Here is an 18,314-nt window from a genome sequence, read left to right as displayed (position 1 = left end):
ATACCCATAGCCATAAAATATGTAAAGTTATTAAGTTCTTTTCAAATGTAATAGATGTATGATTTATGTAGGTTATAGCAGATTAAATCATCTGAGTTAAGAGGAGCAAGAAAAAAAAACACTGATAAGTAAGCATTTGGCCATTTGAAATATTCCTACATGGTTTTTATCTGGGAAGTACACACATAGATAAATACCTATTTGGGGATGATAATAAAATAAATGTTTTACCCTAAGCAAGAATTTTAATAAATTCTGCCCTAAAAAGCAGGGGGGGTGGGCGTCATGACAATATTGTATGCCACTGAAGTTTCAAATAATATTAAGAATGAAAATAACTTTACATTTTAAGGAAATTTATGTTAGATCATAAAAGGGGGAAGTACACTAGTCAGTTAATTTTACAGTTTAAAACCTTAATGGGGGCAAGTGTCTTGGGAGATGAAGTGAGAGAGAGCTGGATGATGGAGCAACAGTTGCTGTGATTGGAAACCATATTCTGATTAGAAATAAATGGCCACAGGACAGAGAATTAGAAATCATCAAGGCTTATCTATGAACCCAGATGAAACAGCACTGAAACTGGTGTTTAAAAACCAAAAAAAAAGAAAATACATTAAATTAATATGAGTTTATCTATAAGATGTCTAAGGGTTAATATGAATGTAAACAGATGGGTTCACAGGAGTGTGCCACAAAATCAAAGAGAAGAAAACAATCAAAGAAGGAAAGAAACTCTCTTTCAAGCTAAAAATAGTGATTCATTAATTTTTAGGCGCTATAACTCGATGCTTATGAGTATGGGCTTTGGAGTCAGACATATATAGACTTAAATTCTGGCTCTGCCGTTATATGATCTTGGGTAATCATTTCACTTTATTAAGCCATTTTTTTCACCTGTAAGATGGGTATAATTATGTCACTTCACAGGATGAATGTGGGAATTAAATCAATTTTAAAAACACTTCACAAAGTGCCTGACCATTCTTGTCAATAAGTGATTCAACTCTGTTTTCTAAGTAAATATTATATATGTGTCTTGGAAAACTCGTCAAAGAGTTCATGTAAAGTGAAGGCTATAAGCCCAAGATTGACGAAAATGATTTGAGGAGATGAGATACATAGCAGGTTTTGAAGTAGGGAGCAGTAAACCAGTTCTGCCATCACTGGTCAATACCTGACAACTTCAGAATAAGCTATAAATTGTGCTAAGTAACAGACTAAGTGGAACGAAGGGTTGGACATGAGAAGACTGAAAGCATTCATTAGGGACTGATGATTCTGCTAAGGGCTGTATCCTGTGTATTTTTCTGATTTTAATATAGAAATGTAGGCATTTACTCTTAACTTATAACCTACTCAATGGTTTTCTTAAGGATACTTTTACGCAAAATCTATGCCTTTCTTGTGTAAAGTTGAAAGCGTTTGTTCCTTTGTTGGTGGCAGGCTGAAGGGAAGGCTTTTGATGCCTAAATTCACCAGCACAGAACCGAGGGGCCCTGGAGACAGTTCTAAGTGTCCAGGTCACAAAGCAGACCAGCTTACTCATTTCAATTTCATCAGAATAATGGGCCCCAAATAGCTACAGCCTGAAAATGGCTGTTCTAGTACTTTGGCAATCCAGAGACAGATCTACAGTATGAAGGTCAAGTAGAGCATTTTTACTCATTTTTGCCCAGATGCAGATGGAGTCTCAGCAATGCTAATTCCAGGAGTGTCCAGTATTTAATCCTTCTCTTAAATAAAGGCATTAAGCACGGAGATTGTATGCATAAATTATTCCTAACAGTACCAAAAGGCCAAGGTGAAAAGGAATGTGGCATGCACAAAATGAGCTCTTCCACATCTGTCAAGACCCCGGTTTTCATGTGCATCACCAGCTGTCACCTTTCACCTCTTTGCTAAATGGTCTGGGTACCACAAAAGCTGAGAAAGATGCTGACTCTTCTACTCTCTACGACCAACATGCTTCTGTGAAGTGTGTGTCCTTCTCTCCTTCACTAAATAAACTTGCAATTTGCTCTGCGTGTATTCTCCAAAAAGGCACATTGTTAGGACAAAGAGATCTATGATTCAATCAAGATGTCAGAGACATAGCAAGCATGAAACCCCAATAATGGCTAAATAACCCCCAAATCATATTAAAACATACACAGTTCTCAACTGCTAGGGATTAAAAACGAGGCAACTTTCTGGTATAAAATGTTCAAGTTTGTATAATACACTCACATTAAGTATTTTATGCACTCCTAGTGAACACATATTTGCCACTGCTTTTCCTTAAAACAATTTTATATGTATAGCATTGTTTTTCCTTGACAGATGAAGAAAATTATATATAAAATGAATAAAATTTTTATTTGGAAAATATTCTTAGGATGCTTAATCTTATCTTCTATTTTGTTTTATGGTTTCTTCTGGTCATTTAGGATGTAATTTTATTTGAGGTGGCATCAAAAAGAGACCTCAGATCCATCTTAGAAGTATCTGAGCAAATAGAAGAAATTGAAAAAGGAACGTGGATATATAATTTTTCCTCCCAAGGTACAAACACTTAGAAACACTGTCATCCCTTTGTTTGCTGCGGCTGCTGCTAAGTCGCTTCAGTCGTGTCTGACTCTGTGCGACCCCAGAGACAGCAGCCCACCAGGCTCTGCCGTCCCTGGGATTCTCCAGGCAAGAACACTGGAGTGGGTTGCCATTTCCTTCTCCAACGCATGAAAGTGAAAAGTGAAAGGGAAGTCACTCAGTTGTGTGCAACTCTTCACTACCCCATGGACTGCAGCCCACCAGACTTCTCCGTCCATGGGATTTTCCAGGCAAGAGTACTGGAGTGGGGTGCCATTGCCTTCTCCCTTTGTTTACTCAAGTACAATTCTGAGATGCTATTGGTTGCCAAATAATATGGACACTGCTAGGAGAATCTAAGTTAAGTGAAACATAAGTTAAATATTTCATTGAGTATAATATTAACATTCTATGAGTTTGCAGAATAGTATCTTATGAAAGTATATTGCTACTCTCTGAAAAAAATAGGCACTAAATTAAAAATTAATTGAAACAACTACAAGAGCATTTCTCTTTCTTAATTTATTCTGTAATGCAACAAACAATGAGTGCTATCTGATTACTCACTATTGTCATATATTTATTTTTTAAGACCTCATTTGCCCTATTTATATAAAGGGCATATTTTACAACATTCTATAAATGGACAAAAGCTAATAATTAAATGATTATCCTACACCCACAGGAATTCATGGGCCTCTTAAATTTATTATTTCATATTTGGAGCTTTCTGATTTTGAACATTCTAGTAGTTGTATTTTAAAAAGTGGTGGAAATTAAAAGATACAAATTAACTGCTGCTTTATTTTTTAGAAAAATTACAGGCTGGAATACTCTATTATTTAGTTGTTGATATCAAAACATTTCTTCAAATATTTTAAAAGTTGCTTTCACTTATTAAACACATAATTATTAGAATCCATGATATGCTTGCAAGCCTATGGCTAGACAAGTGAATAAGATAGTTTCTGTCTCTGAGGTACTTATAAGCAAAGAAAGCAAGAACATATTTAGATAGGTTTAACCTCAAACCCTGAGAAGGCAATGGCACCCCACTCCTGTACTCTTGCCTGGAAAATCCCATGGACAGAGAAGCCTGGTGGGCTGAAGTCCATGGGGTCGCTGAGAGTCAGACACAACTGAGTGACTTCACTTTCACTTTTCCCTTTCATGCATTGGAGAAGGAAATGGCAACCCACTCCAGTGTTCTTGCCTGGAGAATCCCAGGGACGGGGGAGCCTGGTGGGCTGCTGTCTATGGGGTCACACAGAGTCGGACACAACTGAAGTGACTTAGCAGCAGCAGCAACCTCAAACTAGGGGCTTCCCAGATGTTGCTACTCGTAAAGAACCCACATGCCAATGCAGGAGACATAAGAGATTCGGGTTCAGTCCCAGGGTGTGAAAGATCCCTTGGAGGAGGGCATGGCAACCCACTCTAGTATTCTTGCCTGGAGAATCCCATGGACAGAGGAGCCTGGCAGGCTCCAGTCCATAAGTTCACGAGTTGGATACCACTGAGGCAAATTAGCATGCATGCATACATATGTCCCCTCTCTCTTAAATCTCCCTCTCACCCCCACCCCATCCCATCCCTTTAGGTGGTCACAGAGCACCGGGTTGAGCTCCCTGTGTCATATAGCAACTTGCCTCTTGCTACCTATTTCACATATGGTAATGTATATGTTTCAGTGCTACTCTCTCAATGCTTCCTACCCTCTCCTTCCCCCACTGTCTACAAGTCTGTTCTCTGCATTTCTATTTGTGCCCTGCAAATAGGTATACTAATGTCTGATTCACATTGTTGTAAGGCAGAAACCAACACAACATTGTAAAGCAATTATCCTCCAATTAAAAATAAAAAAAAGAAAAAGAAATTAAATAAAAGAACATCAGTCATGGGATGACCTAAATTTTAGAGTTGCAAAATCACTGGTGGTGGAGATGGAGAAAGAAAACCAAGACAAAAGGAACATGGGTGGCCCGGAGAATCTGGAAAATGCAAGACATGAATTCTCTCATAGAGCTTCCAGAAAGAAACACAGCCTTGTCAACACCTCGATTTTAACTCAGTAGTGCTCATGTTGAACTTCCTGATCTACAGAACTGTAAGATAATATAGTTTTTGTCTTAAGCCACCAAGTTTGTGGCAAATTGTTACAGCAGCAAGTAGAAAATGCACACAATTCAAACTGGTAAATTGTCCCTGGAGAAGTGAGGTCTAGGGCTTCCCTGATAGCTCAGTTGGTAAAGAATCCACCTGCAATGCAGGAGACGCCAGTTTGATTCCTGGGTTGGGGAGATGCCCTGGAGTAGGGATAAGCTACCCACTCCAGTATTCTTGGGCTCCTCTTGTGGCTCAGCTCAGCTGGTAAAGAATCCATCTGCAATGCAGGAAACCTGGGTTCCATCTCTGGGTTGGGAAGATCCCCTGGAGAAGGGAAAGACTACCCACTCCAGTATTTTGGGAAATAGGTATACTTATGACCTGGAGAATTCCAGGGACTGTATAGTCCATGGGGTCACAGAATCGGATACAATTTTCACTTTCAAGTGAGGTCTAGTCAAAGAAGAGAAAGAGAGGGGAAAAAAATCTAGTTCTATTCTTTAATTTTCTTTAAAGTCCAGAGAATGTCCAAAACTGTTATCTTTTTATCTACATGATTTTCCTTTGGCTATTATTGATTTCAGATAAACCTATTCTATTGGTCATAAACAGGTATTGCAGTAATCACTCCATTTTATGACTGAAAAACCTCTAATGGACATTTACAACCAATCTGATCATAATCAATTAGCCACTGAGAACACAAAGCAACAATCTTCATGTTATAATCTATCTGAATATGTGCTCCTAATAAGAGGTTCAGATGTTATAGTCACATAAAGTTTAGCAAAAAAGAAAAAGGAGGATTGAAAAAAATTTCGCCTTAGACTGTATACATGCAAACATATTCATGTGTACCTATACTACACCCAAGAAGGTAAAATCAAATATATAAGCTGTGCACGTGTGCGTCCTACGTCTCTTCAGTTGTGTCCGACTTTTTGCGACACTATGGACAGCAATGAGCCAGGCTCCTCTGTCCATGGGATTCTCTAGGCAAGAATCTGGAGTGGGTTGCCATGCCCTCCTCCAGGGGATCTTCCCAACCCAGGAATTGAACCTGCATCTCCTGCAGCTCCTTCAGCTCCTGCACTGCAGGCAGATTCTTTATCACTGCACCACCAGGGAAGCTCTTAGGTGACCTCATCCTTTGATAAATATACATGTTAAATTATCCACCATTGGCTCTTGAACAACATAGGTTTGAACTGTGCAGGTCCAATTATATGTGGATTTTTTTCAAGAATATATCTGAAAAAAATTTTGGAGATTTTCAACAACTTGAAAAAAACTTATACTTGAGCCACATAATCTAGAAATGTTGAAATTTTTAAGAAAAAAGATATGTAATGAATGCATAAAATATATGTGGATTCTGCTGCTGCTGCTGCTAAGTCGCTTCAGTCGTGTCTGACTCTGTGCGACCCCAGAGACGGCAGCCCACCAGGCTCCCCCATCCCTGGGATTCTCCAGGCAAGAACACTGGAGTGGGTTGCCATTTCCTTCTCCAATGCATGAAAGTGAAATGTGAAAGTGAAGTTGCTCAGTCGTATCTGACTCTTAGCGACCCCTAGTCTGTTTTATCTTTTACTACCATATAATATATGCAAATCTATCAGAAAAAGTAAAAAATTATTAAAACTTACATGAACATAACAGGTTGTACATGGCATCAGTCAGTCTGGAGAAATATAAGCAAGTATAAGGATGTAGTATTAAATCTTAACTACATGAAATCAACTATAGTACACACTGTACTAATGTCATAATTTTACAGCAACTTCTTACTGCCCTGGTGCTGAGCTCAAGTGTTGTGAGGATCCACTTAACACACCATGTAGATTCATCATCTCCATGTGTGCAGTTCATCTCTCCAGTAAATTGCATATCACAGTAAAAGGTGATCTTCTGTAGTTCTCAAGTATCTTTCATCATGTTTAGGGCAATACCATAAACCTTGACTAACACCCTGGGACCTGTACAAAGTGCCACTGCTATGTGGGAAATGCTCCCAAGAAGCAGAGAAAAGGCATAACGTTACAAGAAAAAGTTGATTTGCTTGATATGTAATGTAGACTGCAGCTGTCCACAGTTTCAAGATAAATGACTACAGCATAAAAAACATTGTGCTGTTTCCTTCATTCATGAGGAAAGGAAAGGAAATTCATGAAGTTACTATGGCAGCTACACGAGCAAGGGTGAAAACCTTGCCCATTTCATGAAATACTTTTTTTATATCATATTGAAAATGCATCTTTTATGTGAGTGCAGGATTGCTAGAAGAATGGAATACCTATAGACTAATATCATTTAAGAAAAAGTGAAGTTATTACATGACAACTTAAAGTATAAGAAGCTGAAGGATCTAAAGCCAGAGAACTTAATTTCAGCATTAGATGGCTTGATAATTTTAGAAAGAGGTTTGGCTTTTTAAAAAAATGTCAAGATAACAGGAAAAGCAGCTTCTGCTGACCATAAAGCAGCAGGTGAGTTCCCACACACCATTATGAAAATTATTGAGGAGAAAGGTTATCTGCCTGAACAGACTTTAAGCAGACACAATTCCCTATTCTGGAAAAAATGCTACAAAGGTTGCTTATCAGTAAGGGAGAGAAGGGTGGATCAGGATTTAAGGCAGGAAGGAATAGGCTAACTCTACTCTTTTGTGAAAATGCTCTTTTGATATGCCCAGCTTTGATATGCAATGCCCAGAACCCCATGTGTTCAACATTGGCAGCATCAAAGTGGGCTGCATGCATGCATGCTAAGTCGCTTCAGTCGTGTCCGACTCTTTGAGACCCTATGGACTGTATGTAGTCTGCCAGGCTCCTCTGTCCATGGGATTCTCCAGGCAAGAATACTGGAGTGAGTTGCCATGCCCTCCTCCAGGGGTTTTCCCGACCCAGGGATTGAACTTGCACCTCTTACATCTCCTGCATTGGCAGGCAGGTTCTTTACCACTAGTGCCATCTGGGAAGCCCTCAAAGTGGTCTATTTCCCCTTTATACAATGTCTCTAATTCAGTCTCTAGATCATAGGGTCCAAAAGACCTTTAAGGTTTATTACACATGGTGTTCCATGGAAAGGACTGTCAACACTATGGAAGAGAAACCTAACAAAAAGATCATGAAAGTCTGGAAGTCTATACCACTGAAGATGCCATCAGTGTTATAGAAAAAGCCATGAAAGCCTGAAGTAATAAATTCCTTCTGCAGAAAGTTGTGTCCATGTGATGTGAGTGACCTAGCACTAACATGCCAGCTCCTTGCTCCAGGGTCATTTAGGAAAGGTCTAGGAGAATCAGGACTTTTACTACTGTCCAGAAGTAATGAAGCCACCCGGCCCCCTTGATGACTATGGAGGCCATAGAGAGAGGCAAGGCATGGCTTCCCATCTCAGCCAGGGTGATATTACTGGCAACTTCATGAGATCCAGAACTCCCATCCCTAACACTGAAGTAAGAAGGAGCCCCTTTGTCTCCATCTGCTAAGACTGGATGGCTTAAACAACAGAAATGTATTTTCTCACAGTCCTGAAGCTGGAATGTCTAAGACCAAGGTGTGGGCAGATTTATTTATGTTTACAGTAAGGCCACTCTTCTGTCTTGCAAATGGTAACCTCTTCATGATGTCCTCACATGACTGAGAGAAAGCTGTTCCTGTGTCTTCTTATGAGGACAGTCATCCCACCATGAAGACACCACTCTCATTACCTTATCTCAAGGTAATAATGTTCTAAACTATCTCCAAACGCCATCATATTTGAGGTTAAGGCTTCAATATAGGAATCTGAGGGGACACAAACATTCATTCTATAACACTATCACCCCTCAGAAGACAGTGGAGGCTTAAAGGGAAAACTGTATTTCCACCAGCACCTTCCCTTAATGAAGAGGCACTTACTACTCTTGACAAAGTTCAAAGGGGACATACTTTAGAAAGATCATTTAAGTAAGATATACATAGTATAAAAGTCCCAAAGTCCAGGTTTCTATTGCAGTATCAAAATCTAGAACAGTCTCAAAGTGATTGGAAAAAATAATTAACAGATTCCTATACAGTAATGACACAAATGACAGAATTATCTAGCAAGAATTTTTTTAATTAATATATTTATTTTAATTGGAGGCTAATTACTTTACAATATTGTGGTGCTTTTTGCCATACATTGATATGAATCAGCCACAGGTGTACATGTGTCCTCTATCTCGAACTCCTCTCCCACCTCCTTCCACATCCCAACCTTTTGGGTTGTCCCAGTGCACCGGCTTTGAGTGTCCTGACAAGAATTTTAAAGCAGCCACAATAAGTCGGTTTCAATAAACAATTATGAAGATATCTGTAAAGAGAGAAAATCTCAGAGAATAAAGAGAATCTATAAGGAAGAGCCAAAATGATATTTTAGAATGGCATAATACAGTTCAGTTCAGTTCAGTCACTCAGTCGTGTCCAACTCTTTGCGACCCCATGAATCGCAGCACGCCAGGCCTCCCTGTCCATCACCAACTCCTGGAGTTCACTCAGACTCATGTCCATCGAGTCGGTGATGCCATCCAGCCATCTCAACCTCTGTCGTCCCCTTCTCCTCCTGCCCCCAATCCCTCCCAGCATCAGGGTCTTTTCCAATGAGTCAACTCTTCTCATGAGGTGGTCATAGTATTGGAGTTTCAGCTTCAACATCAGTCCTTCCAAAGAACACCCAGGACTGATCTCCTTTAGAATGGACTGGTTGGATCTCCTTGCAGTCCAAGGGACTCTCAAGAGTCTTCTCCAACACCACAGTTCAAAGGCATCAATTCTTTGGCACTCAGCCTTCTTCACAGTCCAACTCTCACATCCATACATGACCACTGGAAAAACCATGGCCCTGACTAGATGGACCTTTGTTGGCAAAGTAATGTCTCTGCTTTTAAATATGTTATCTAGGTTGGTCACAACTTTTCTTCCAAGGAGTAAGTGTCTTTTAATTTCATGGCTGCAATAATACAGTAACTGATATTAAAACCTCAGTGATTGGGCTGAATGGAGGGAAGAATAAATGCACAATAGGAGAATAGCACAATTGTAACAACTAAGATAAACACCTCGTAACAGGAAGTCCTGTTACTATATCATCTCCTACTGCTCCCTGACTGGGAGCACCATTATTTCCCACAGACAGATTTGGAACAAAAGTAGCTACTAAGAAATAACAAGCTCAGACATGTAAATCAAAATTCAATATTTCACAAAGTTCAAATGAGAAACATGATGGTAGATTTATGTTCTGTTATATTTATTTGGAAGGGGCAATTCTTGACATTTACTTTTCCATTCAGGAAAGTTTAAGACATTACAGATATGGAATGGTATATGTTTTACTTTGCATAATTATTTTTTTACATGTTAATGGCTATAAATTTTTGATCACACACTAATGTATTTATACTCATTGACCAATCCATCTATTGAATAGAGGTAGACAAGGGGAAAAGAAGCAAGGAATTTCTAGTTACTGGATCACATCCTGATACAAGGCAATGTTTTGCACATATTCTGCCTTCTAATGATTGGAGATCTTTGTTTCAGTTCAGTTTAGTCGCTCAGATCTTTGCTTAGAATTTGTCATATATATATATATATATATATATATATGTATAAATACATATATATATTTGCATATATAAATGCATATATATATATATATGCATTTATATATGAAAGTGAAGGTGAAAGTGAAGTTGCTCAGTCGTTTCCAACTCTTTGTGACCCCATAGACTGTAGCCTACCAGGCTCCTCCATCCGTGGCATTCTCCAGGCAAGAATACTAGAGTGGGTTGCTATTTCCTTCTCCAGGAGATCTTCCCAACACAGGGATCAAACCCAGGTCTCCCACATTGCAGGCAGACGCTTTACCATCTGAGCCACCAGGGAAGAGAACATATGCTTTGAAATGTATTTTTATGGTGACAAAAGTTTACCTATATATTGCAAATAAAAAAACTGTTAAAGGGAAATATAATAAAGAGCTATGGATATCTTTTCAGAAAATCAATAATAACATTTTGGCATATTTGTTTCTAATATCTTTAAAAAAATAAAGTATTACAAAGCTGCATTAATGTGCTCAGGCATCCATGACACAACACCACGGGCTGAGTACATTCAACAACAAGAAATTTATTTTCTCAGAGTTCTGGAGGTTAGTTGCCTCAGATCAAGGTATAAGCAAATTTGGTTTCTTCCAAGGCCTCTCTCCTTAGTTCATAGACGGCCACCTCCTCACTGTGCCCTCCTGTGATCTCTCCTCTCTGTCTGCATATATCTTTGTCCTACTCTCCTCTTTGTAAGGACGCTAGTCATACTGGATTAGGGCTTATCATATGACTTTGTTTTACTTTATTTACCTCTTTTGAAGGCTCTGTATTCAAATATAGTCTCATTCTGAAGTACTGGGGACTTAAACATATGAACTAGGGAGGGGAGAAAAATTCAATTCATAACAAAACTCAAGTCACAACAAACAATTCATACAGTTGCAAAATGCAATTAATCGTTCTCCAATCATACTTCTTCTTTTCTCATTAGATGAAAGATTTATCTTGATGTTCATTATTTATTTAATCAACTAATAATTATTCAAAATCTATATATAACTTACTATTCCATGTGATATGAGAAAATAACAGTATTTAAGCAAAAAGCTATACATTTGTGTGGGTTAACATTACTTGAGGAGAGAGGTAGAAAACAAAGAAAATAAATATGCATAATACACAGTATGTTAAATTGTGATAAATAATATGGAGATATTTTTAAAAGCAGCCAGTTAGGATAGAGAATAAACAGGATGAAATCTCAAATAGGTCTATGTGAGTCCTCACCAAGAATGTGGTATTTGATAAATATCTGAAAACGGTGAGTAAATATTCTATGCTTTTAAATACATACATATAGACCTATCTATATCTATATATGTTAGTCACTCAGTCATGTCTGACTCTTTATGATGTCGTGGACTTTAGACTGTCAGGCTCCTCTGTCCATGGAATTCTCCAGGTAAGAATAGTGGAAAATGGTAGCCATTCCTTCTCCAGGGCATCTTCCTGACCCAGGGATCGAACCTGGGTCTCCTGCATTGCAGGCAGATTCTTTACCATTTGAGCCACCAGGGAAGCCCCTCTATATCTATGTAGGTATGTCTATACATTGTCTGTTACATTTGCTGACATCTATAAAGTACTCTATGTTTATAAAATTATATAAGGGAATTTCAATTTCTGACCATAAATAAGTTGATCTGGAATTATCCTCTGACATAAATAAAACATCTATGAAATGATTATTTGAAACTTAGAAAATATACAATACAGAACTCTGATCTCTAAGAAAAGGCAAACTGAAAACTAACCCTGTGATTGGCTTGGCTATCTGTCTGAAAGAACCTTAGAGAAAGTCGTTCAGGAATGCACTTCCCAAGTGAAGTATGATAACCTTAATGAGTTGAAGAGACAGAGGTGATAGTTTGGGAAGGTAGAGGTTTCTGAAATTTGTAGAGAGGGGTCAGAAAGTTGAGCACTCCAAGGAGAAATACCCCTACAAACCTATATAGGGATCCCCTTGACTCAGTTGCTGAATCCTAAGCGCATGTTTACAGGATGAAATTCACCCACCTGGGCAAGAATAGCTGGGGGAGTGTCAACTGAGCAATCTTCACATTCTGGCCTGCATAGAGGAGTGTTCTCATTGAATGATGGTAGAGTTCCTGGAAATGTCACCTTAGTGGCTGAACTAAATTGCCCTCAGGGTAAAGGCTATTTAGGACCCAAAAGAGCAAAGCTTAAAAACAAGCGTAAAGAAAATCAAGCAGTGAACTGCTTCCCAAACAAAATCTAACCATAAAAAAAGCACAAGACAACTCAGCACTCAATTGCATCAAATACAATTACCTGCATCAAATAAAAATTACTAAACATGCCAAGATGCAAGAAAGTATGACTTTTGATAAAGAGAAAATCATTCAGTATAATCAAAACCACAAACAACAGACATAATATTATCAACAGACAGGAAACAAAATAGCTGCTATAGAATCATTCAAGTAGTTAAAGGAAAACATGAACAAAATTAGGCAAGAAATGGAATATACAAAAAAGTAATCAGATGAAACTTTCACAGATAAAAATAGTATCTGATATAAATAATTCACTAGATTAAAACCATATTAGATACAGAAGAAAATATCTGTGGATTTGAAGGCATAGCAAGAGAAACTATCCAAATGGAATCACAGAGACAAAAAAGAAAAAAATAAAATAAAAAGAACATTGATCTCCGAGACAATATAAAACTGTACAAGGTGTGGAAATTGCAGTTTCAGAGGGAGAAGTAGAGTGGGGATAAAAAATATTTGAAGAAGTGATGTCAATAAACTGTCCAAATTTGATGGAAACTATAAACTCAGAGATCCAAGAAACTCAGCAGGCCTCCAAGCAAAATAAATGTGAAAACACCTTACTAAGGAACATCACAATCAAATTATTGAAAATTGGTTAGAAAATAAGAGTTTTGTAAACAACCAGAAGAAAAAAAACAGTTTATATGATAAAAAACAAAGACAAGAACTAATGAAGATTTCTTTCTTAGAAAACAATTTAAGCCAGAAGAAAACTGAAGTATGTAATCAAATAGAATCCTATTCCTAACAATTTTTTTTTAAATTTAAAATTCAACTATATCAATAATTACATTAAAATTAATGGTTAAAAAATGCTACTTCAAAAGCAGAGATTGGCAAAATGTATTTTAAAAAGGGCAAACCATATAGTGCTTAAAATATACAAAGTCTATTATAGAGACAGAGTTAAATCCAGTATAAACAATAGTGAAACATCAGTGAAAATGTAATCGAAAGAAAGCTGAGGCAGCTCTTCAGACCATGAGAAGGGATAAGGAAAGTCTCTTCATAATGATGAAAGGGTAAATTCATCAAGAACACATACCAATCCTAAGTGAGTATAAACTAATTATTGAACTTCAAAATGCACAAAACAAAAGCTAATGACTGGGGGGAAAAAAGACAACACCACAACTATAATTGGAGACTTCAACATTTCTTTTCTCATTCATTGATAGAAAACATAGAAAATTGTTTAAGAAGATATAAAAAAACTTGGCCTCATAGATATTTATAGAACATTCCTCCTGAGGACAGCAGAATACATGTAATTTGCAGGAACAAGTACAGCAGTCATCAAGATGGATCAGATGCAGGGTTATCTGCTCAACTTAAAGGATTGATATCATATAGAATGTGTTGCATGACTATAAGAAATTTAAAATTAATTGCAGAGAGATTACTAGAACATCTCCAATATTTGAAAACAAACTATTTCTAAAAAAAAATAATTATAAGGAAAACACACACACACAAATTGAAAATAATACAAAAAGACATCAAAATGTGTAGAATGAAGCCAAAGTCACACCAAGAAGGAAATTAACAGCATTAAATTATTTTATTAAAGAGGAGAAAAGTAGAATACCGAAGAGCTAATTCTTCACTGCCCCAGTAGAAAGTCAGTCGATATTTTCAAAAATAAGTAAATAAGAGAAGGTTTATAAAAGTTAGTATATACTTTGACTATTTTCCATAGTCATGTATGGATGTGAAAACTGGATCAGAAAGAAGGCTGAGTGCTGAAGAATTGATGCTTTTGAATTGTGGTGCTGAAGAAAGACTCTTGAGAGTCCCTTGGACTGCAAGGAGACTAAACCAATCAATCCTAAAGGAAATCAACCTTGAATATTCACTGGAAGAACTGATGCTAAAGGTAAAGCTCCAACACTTTGGCCACCTGATGCAAAGAGCCAACTCATTGGAAAAGACTGTGATGCTGGGAAAGACTGAAGGTAAAAGGAGAACGAGGTGGCAGAGGATTAGATGTGTAGATTGCACCACTGACTCTACAGACACGAATTTGAGCAAATTCCAGGAGCTAGAGGGGGACAGAGGAGCTTGTGTGCTACTGTTCATGAGTTTGCAGAGTTGAACACAATTTAGCAACTGAAGAACTATAACATATGAAACATAGCTATCTGTATGAAAAACAGCTTTACATTGTTGAAGCATATACATGAAAAAGAGACAATATTGTTGAAAAATAAGAATACTATTTTATAAGCATGTTAGTATCATTTGAATTTTAAACCATATATATTAGTTTAAAAGAACAGTGAAAATAACCATTAAAAAATTACTCCCTCTTATTACAGAAAATTTAAGTATTTTATCTTTACCAGTTAGAAAGCAAGTGATGACATGGTGAAAAAGTATAGTGTCAGTGAATATTTCCTTTTCTCTTTAAAATAGGTATGTTAATCTGCAAATTATAAAGTACATAAATAAATAAAAACCTATCATAGGGACTTCCCTGGTAGTCCAGTGGTTAAGATTCTGCCCATCCAATGCAGAGGGGCATGGGCTAGATCACTGGTCAGGCAACTAAGATCCTTAGGCATGACCAAAAAAAAAAAACATCTACTCTGAGTATATGGATATCCAGAGTAGACTAGGTTAAAGCGTCTGCCTGCAATGCGGGAGATGTGGGTTTATCCCTGGGTCAGGAAGATCCCCTGGAGAAGGAAATGGCAACCCACTCCAGTATTCTTGCGTGGAGAATCCCATGGACGGAGGAGCCTAGCGGGCTACAGTCCTCGGGGTCGCTAAGAGTCGGACAGGACTGAGTGACTTTACTTTCACTTTCACTTTCACAGTTTCTCTGGCATGAAACACTACATGTTGTAGTGATGAACATTTATGGCTTAATAGTCCATACATGGCATAAAATTGCATGTCAGCATAAAAACAAATTTCTTTTATCACATTAAATATGTCAAAAGAAATCAAGACAAATTCAAGTATTAATACTTGATTAAACACTATGTTTAAATGCATTTTATTGAAATACAATTCATAATATCTCAAACTCTGCATGCTATGATAACATACAAATGTTCTGTGTGAGGGCTTTCCTGGTGCCTCAGTGGTGAAGAATCTGCCTGTCAAAGCAATCAATCCTGCCAGATCCGGGAAGATCCCATATGTCACTGAACAACTAAGCCAGAACAGTTGGGCTGTGCTCTGAAGCCCTGAAGACACAACTGCCAAGCCCACATGCCACAGCTACTGAAGCTTGCATACCCTAGAGTCCATGCTCCACAGGGACAGAGGACATTGCATGCGCCACAACTGGGAAGTGGCCCCTGCTCTCCACAAACTAGAGAAAAGACCACACAGTGATGAGGACCCAGCACAGTCATAAATAAATAAATAAATAAATATATTTTTTTAATGTTTTGTGTGATGAAGTGAAAGTGAAAGTCACTCAGTCGTGTATGACTGTTAGCAACCCCACGGACTAAACAGTTCATGGAATTCTCCAGGCCAGAATATTGGAGTGTGTAGCCTATCCCTTTTACAACAGATCTTCCCAACCCAGGAATCAAACTGGTGCCTCCTGCATTGCAAGCAGATTCTTTACCAACTGAGCTATCATGGAAGCCCTTTGTGATGAAACCAGTCAGTTAACAAATGAGCAGATCATGCAAAGTAAGTCAAAGTAATCATTTGACAGCCTATATTACACTCATGAATTAATTAAAGGAGGTTGTCTACTACCTTTGTGAGTGTGTGTGTATGTGTGTGAGAATGTGTCTCTGTGTGTGTCAGTCTCTTAGTTTTTACAATCTGAAGTGGTATAAAGCCCGCTGGAAATGCAGGAATCTTTGATAGTAATAACTTTCTAGATCAAGGAAGCTCTCTTTATAAGTAACTAGAGGAACATGCTTCTCACTACATTTGGCACAAAATCAAGAGCTTACTTGGCTATGAATCTGCAGTAGGGGAGAAATCATAGTCTGGTGGAAGACAAAAATAAGCAGCAACACACTCTTGTGCTAGACAAATAGAGTTTCAAGAACTCTTCAAGTCAAATGGAAATCAATATCTTTTTACTTTTAAAAAAACACCCAATTTCTTAACCTTAGAGAGTGCTAATTGCTTATCACAGGACAACTTTTCCAAATGAACCAACTAGGGTTTCCTTAGGAAACATTGTTACATTTCACAGAAATCAATTTAGAAGGCAAAAACTAGCACAAATGTATACTTGCAACAATTCTATATATTTAGTTATCATTTGCCCACTTAAATTATTTTGGCATTCTTTCCAATTTTGGTTCTGATGATTACTATAGAATATGCCATTATTTTGAATACAAAGAAGAGAGAATATCATTCAAAAGTGTTTGCACATTTTCCATCAGTCAGTCAGTTCAGTCACTCAGTTCTGTCCGACTCTTTGGCAGACCCCACGGACTGCCCATGTCAGGCAACCCTGTCCATCACCAACTCCCGGAGCTTGCTCAAACTCATGTCCATTGAGTCGGTGATGCCATTCAACCACCTCATCTTCTGTCGTCCCCTTCTCCTTCTGCCTTCAATCTTTCCCAGCATCAGCGTCTTTTTTAATGAGTCAGTTTCCCTCAGGTAGCCAAAGTATTGGAGCTTCAGGTTCAGCATCAGTCACTCCAATGAATATGCAGGTACGATTGATTTCCTTTAGGACTGGCTTGATCGCCTTGCAGTCCAAGGGACTCTCAAGAGTGTTCTTCAACACCACAGTTCAAAAGCATCAATTCTTTGGCACTCACCTTCCTTTATGGTCCAACTCTCACATCCATACGTTACTACTGGAAAAACCATAGCTTTGACTATATGGATCTTTGTCAGCAAAGTAATGTCTCTGCATTTTAATATGCTATCAAGGTCGGTCATAATTTTCTTTCAAGAAGCAAGCATCTTTTAATTTCATAGCTATAGTCACCATCTTCAGTGATTTTGGAGCCCCCAAAATAAAGGCTGTCATTGTTTCCATTCTTTCCCCATCTATTTGCCATGAAGTGATGGGACTGGATGCCATGATCTTGGTTTTTTGAATATTGAGCTTTAAGCCAACTTTGTCACTCTCCACTTTCACTTTCATCAAGAGGCTTTTGAGTTCCTCTTCACTTTCTGCCATAGGAGTGCTGTCATCTGCATATCTGAGGTGACTGATATTTCTCCCAGCAATCCTGATTCCAGCTTGTGCTTCATCCAGCCCAGCATTTCTCATGATGTACTCTACATATAAGTTAAATAACCAGGGTGACAATATACAGCCTTGACGTACTCCTTTTCCTATTTGGAACCAGTCTGTTGATCCACGTCTAGTTCTAACTGTTGCTTCCTGACCTACATATAGGTTTCTCAAGAGGCAGGTCAGGTGGTCTGGTATTCCCATCTCTCAGAATTTTCCACAGTTTATTGTGATCCACATGGTCAAAGGCTTTGGCATAGTCAATAAAGCAGAAGTAGATGTTTTTCTGGAACTCCCTTGCTTTTTCGATGATTCAGCAGACGTTGGCTTGGTATCTCTAATTTTCTTGTAGAGATCTCTAGTCTTTCCCATTCTATTGTTTTTCTCAATTTCTTTGCACTGATCCCTGAGGAAGGCTTTCTTTTCTCTCCTTGCTATTTGTAACTCTGCATTCAAATGGATATGTCTTTCCTTTTCTCCTTTTGCCTTTAGCTTCTCTTATTTTCTCAGCTATTTGTAAGGC

The 18,314-nt window shown here is 38.0% G+C and overlaps 1 protein-coding gene across 7 annotated transcripts in view; it reads right to left on the bottom strand.

Annotated features, from left to right (window-relative positions):
- The window catches only part of GPC5 (glypican 5), a 1,584,132-nt gene that overhangs the window by 941,611 nt on the left and 624,207 nt on the right, over positions 1-18,314 (bottom strand). Inside the window, exon 7 of one of the 7 annotated variants that reach the window (XM_024999872.2) lies at positions 8,794-9,012. Within the exon in view, the coding sequence (XP_024855640.1) occupies positions 9,001-9,012 (12 nt within the window). The 3' untranslated portion in view covers positions 8,794-9,000. 7 annotated transcript variants of the gene reach the window in all.

This window comes from Bos taurus, chromosome 12 (genome assembly GCF_002263795.3).
Source record: "Bos taurus isolate L1 Dominette 01449 registration number 42190680 breed Hereford chromosome 12, ARS-UCD2.0, whole genome shotgun sequence".
NCBI lineage: Eukaryota > Metazoa > Chordata > Mammalia > Artiodactyla > Bovidae > Bos > Bos taurus.
Note: the sequence above shows the minus strand (reverse complement) of the source record. Positions and strands in the feature narration are given on the sequence as shown.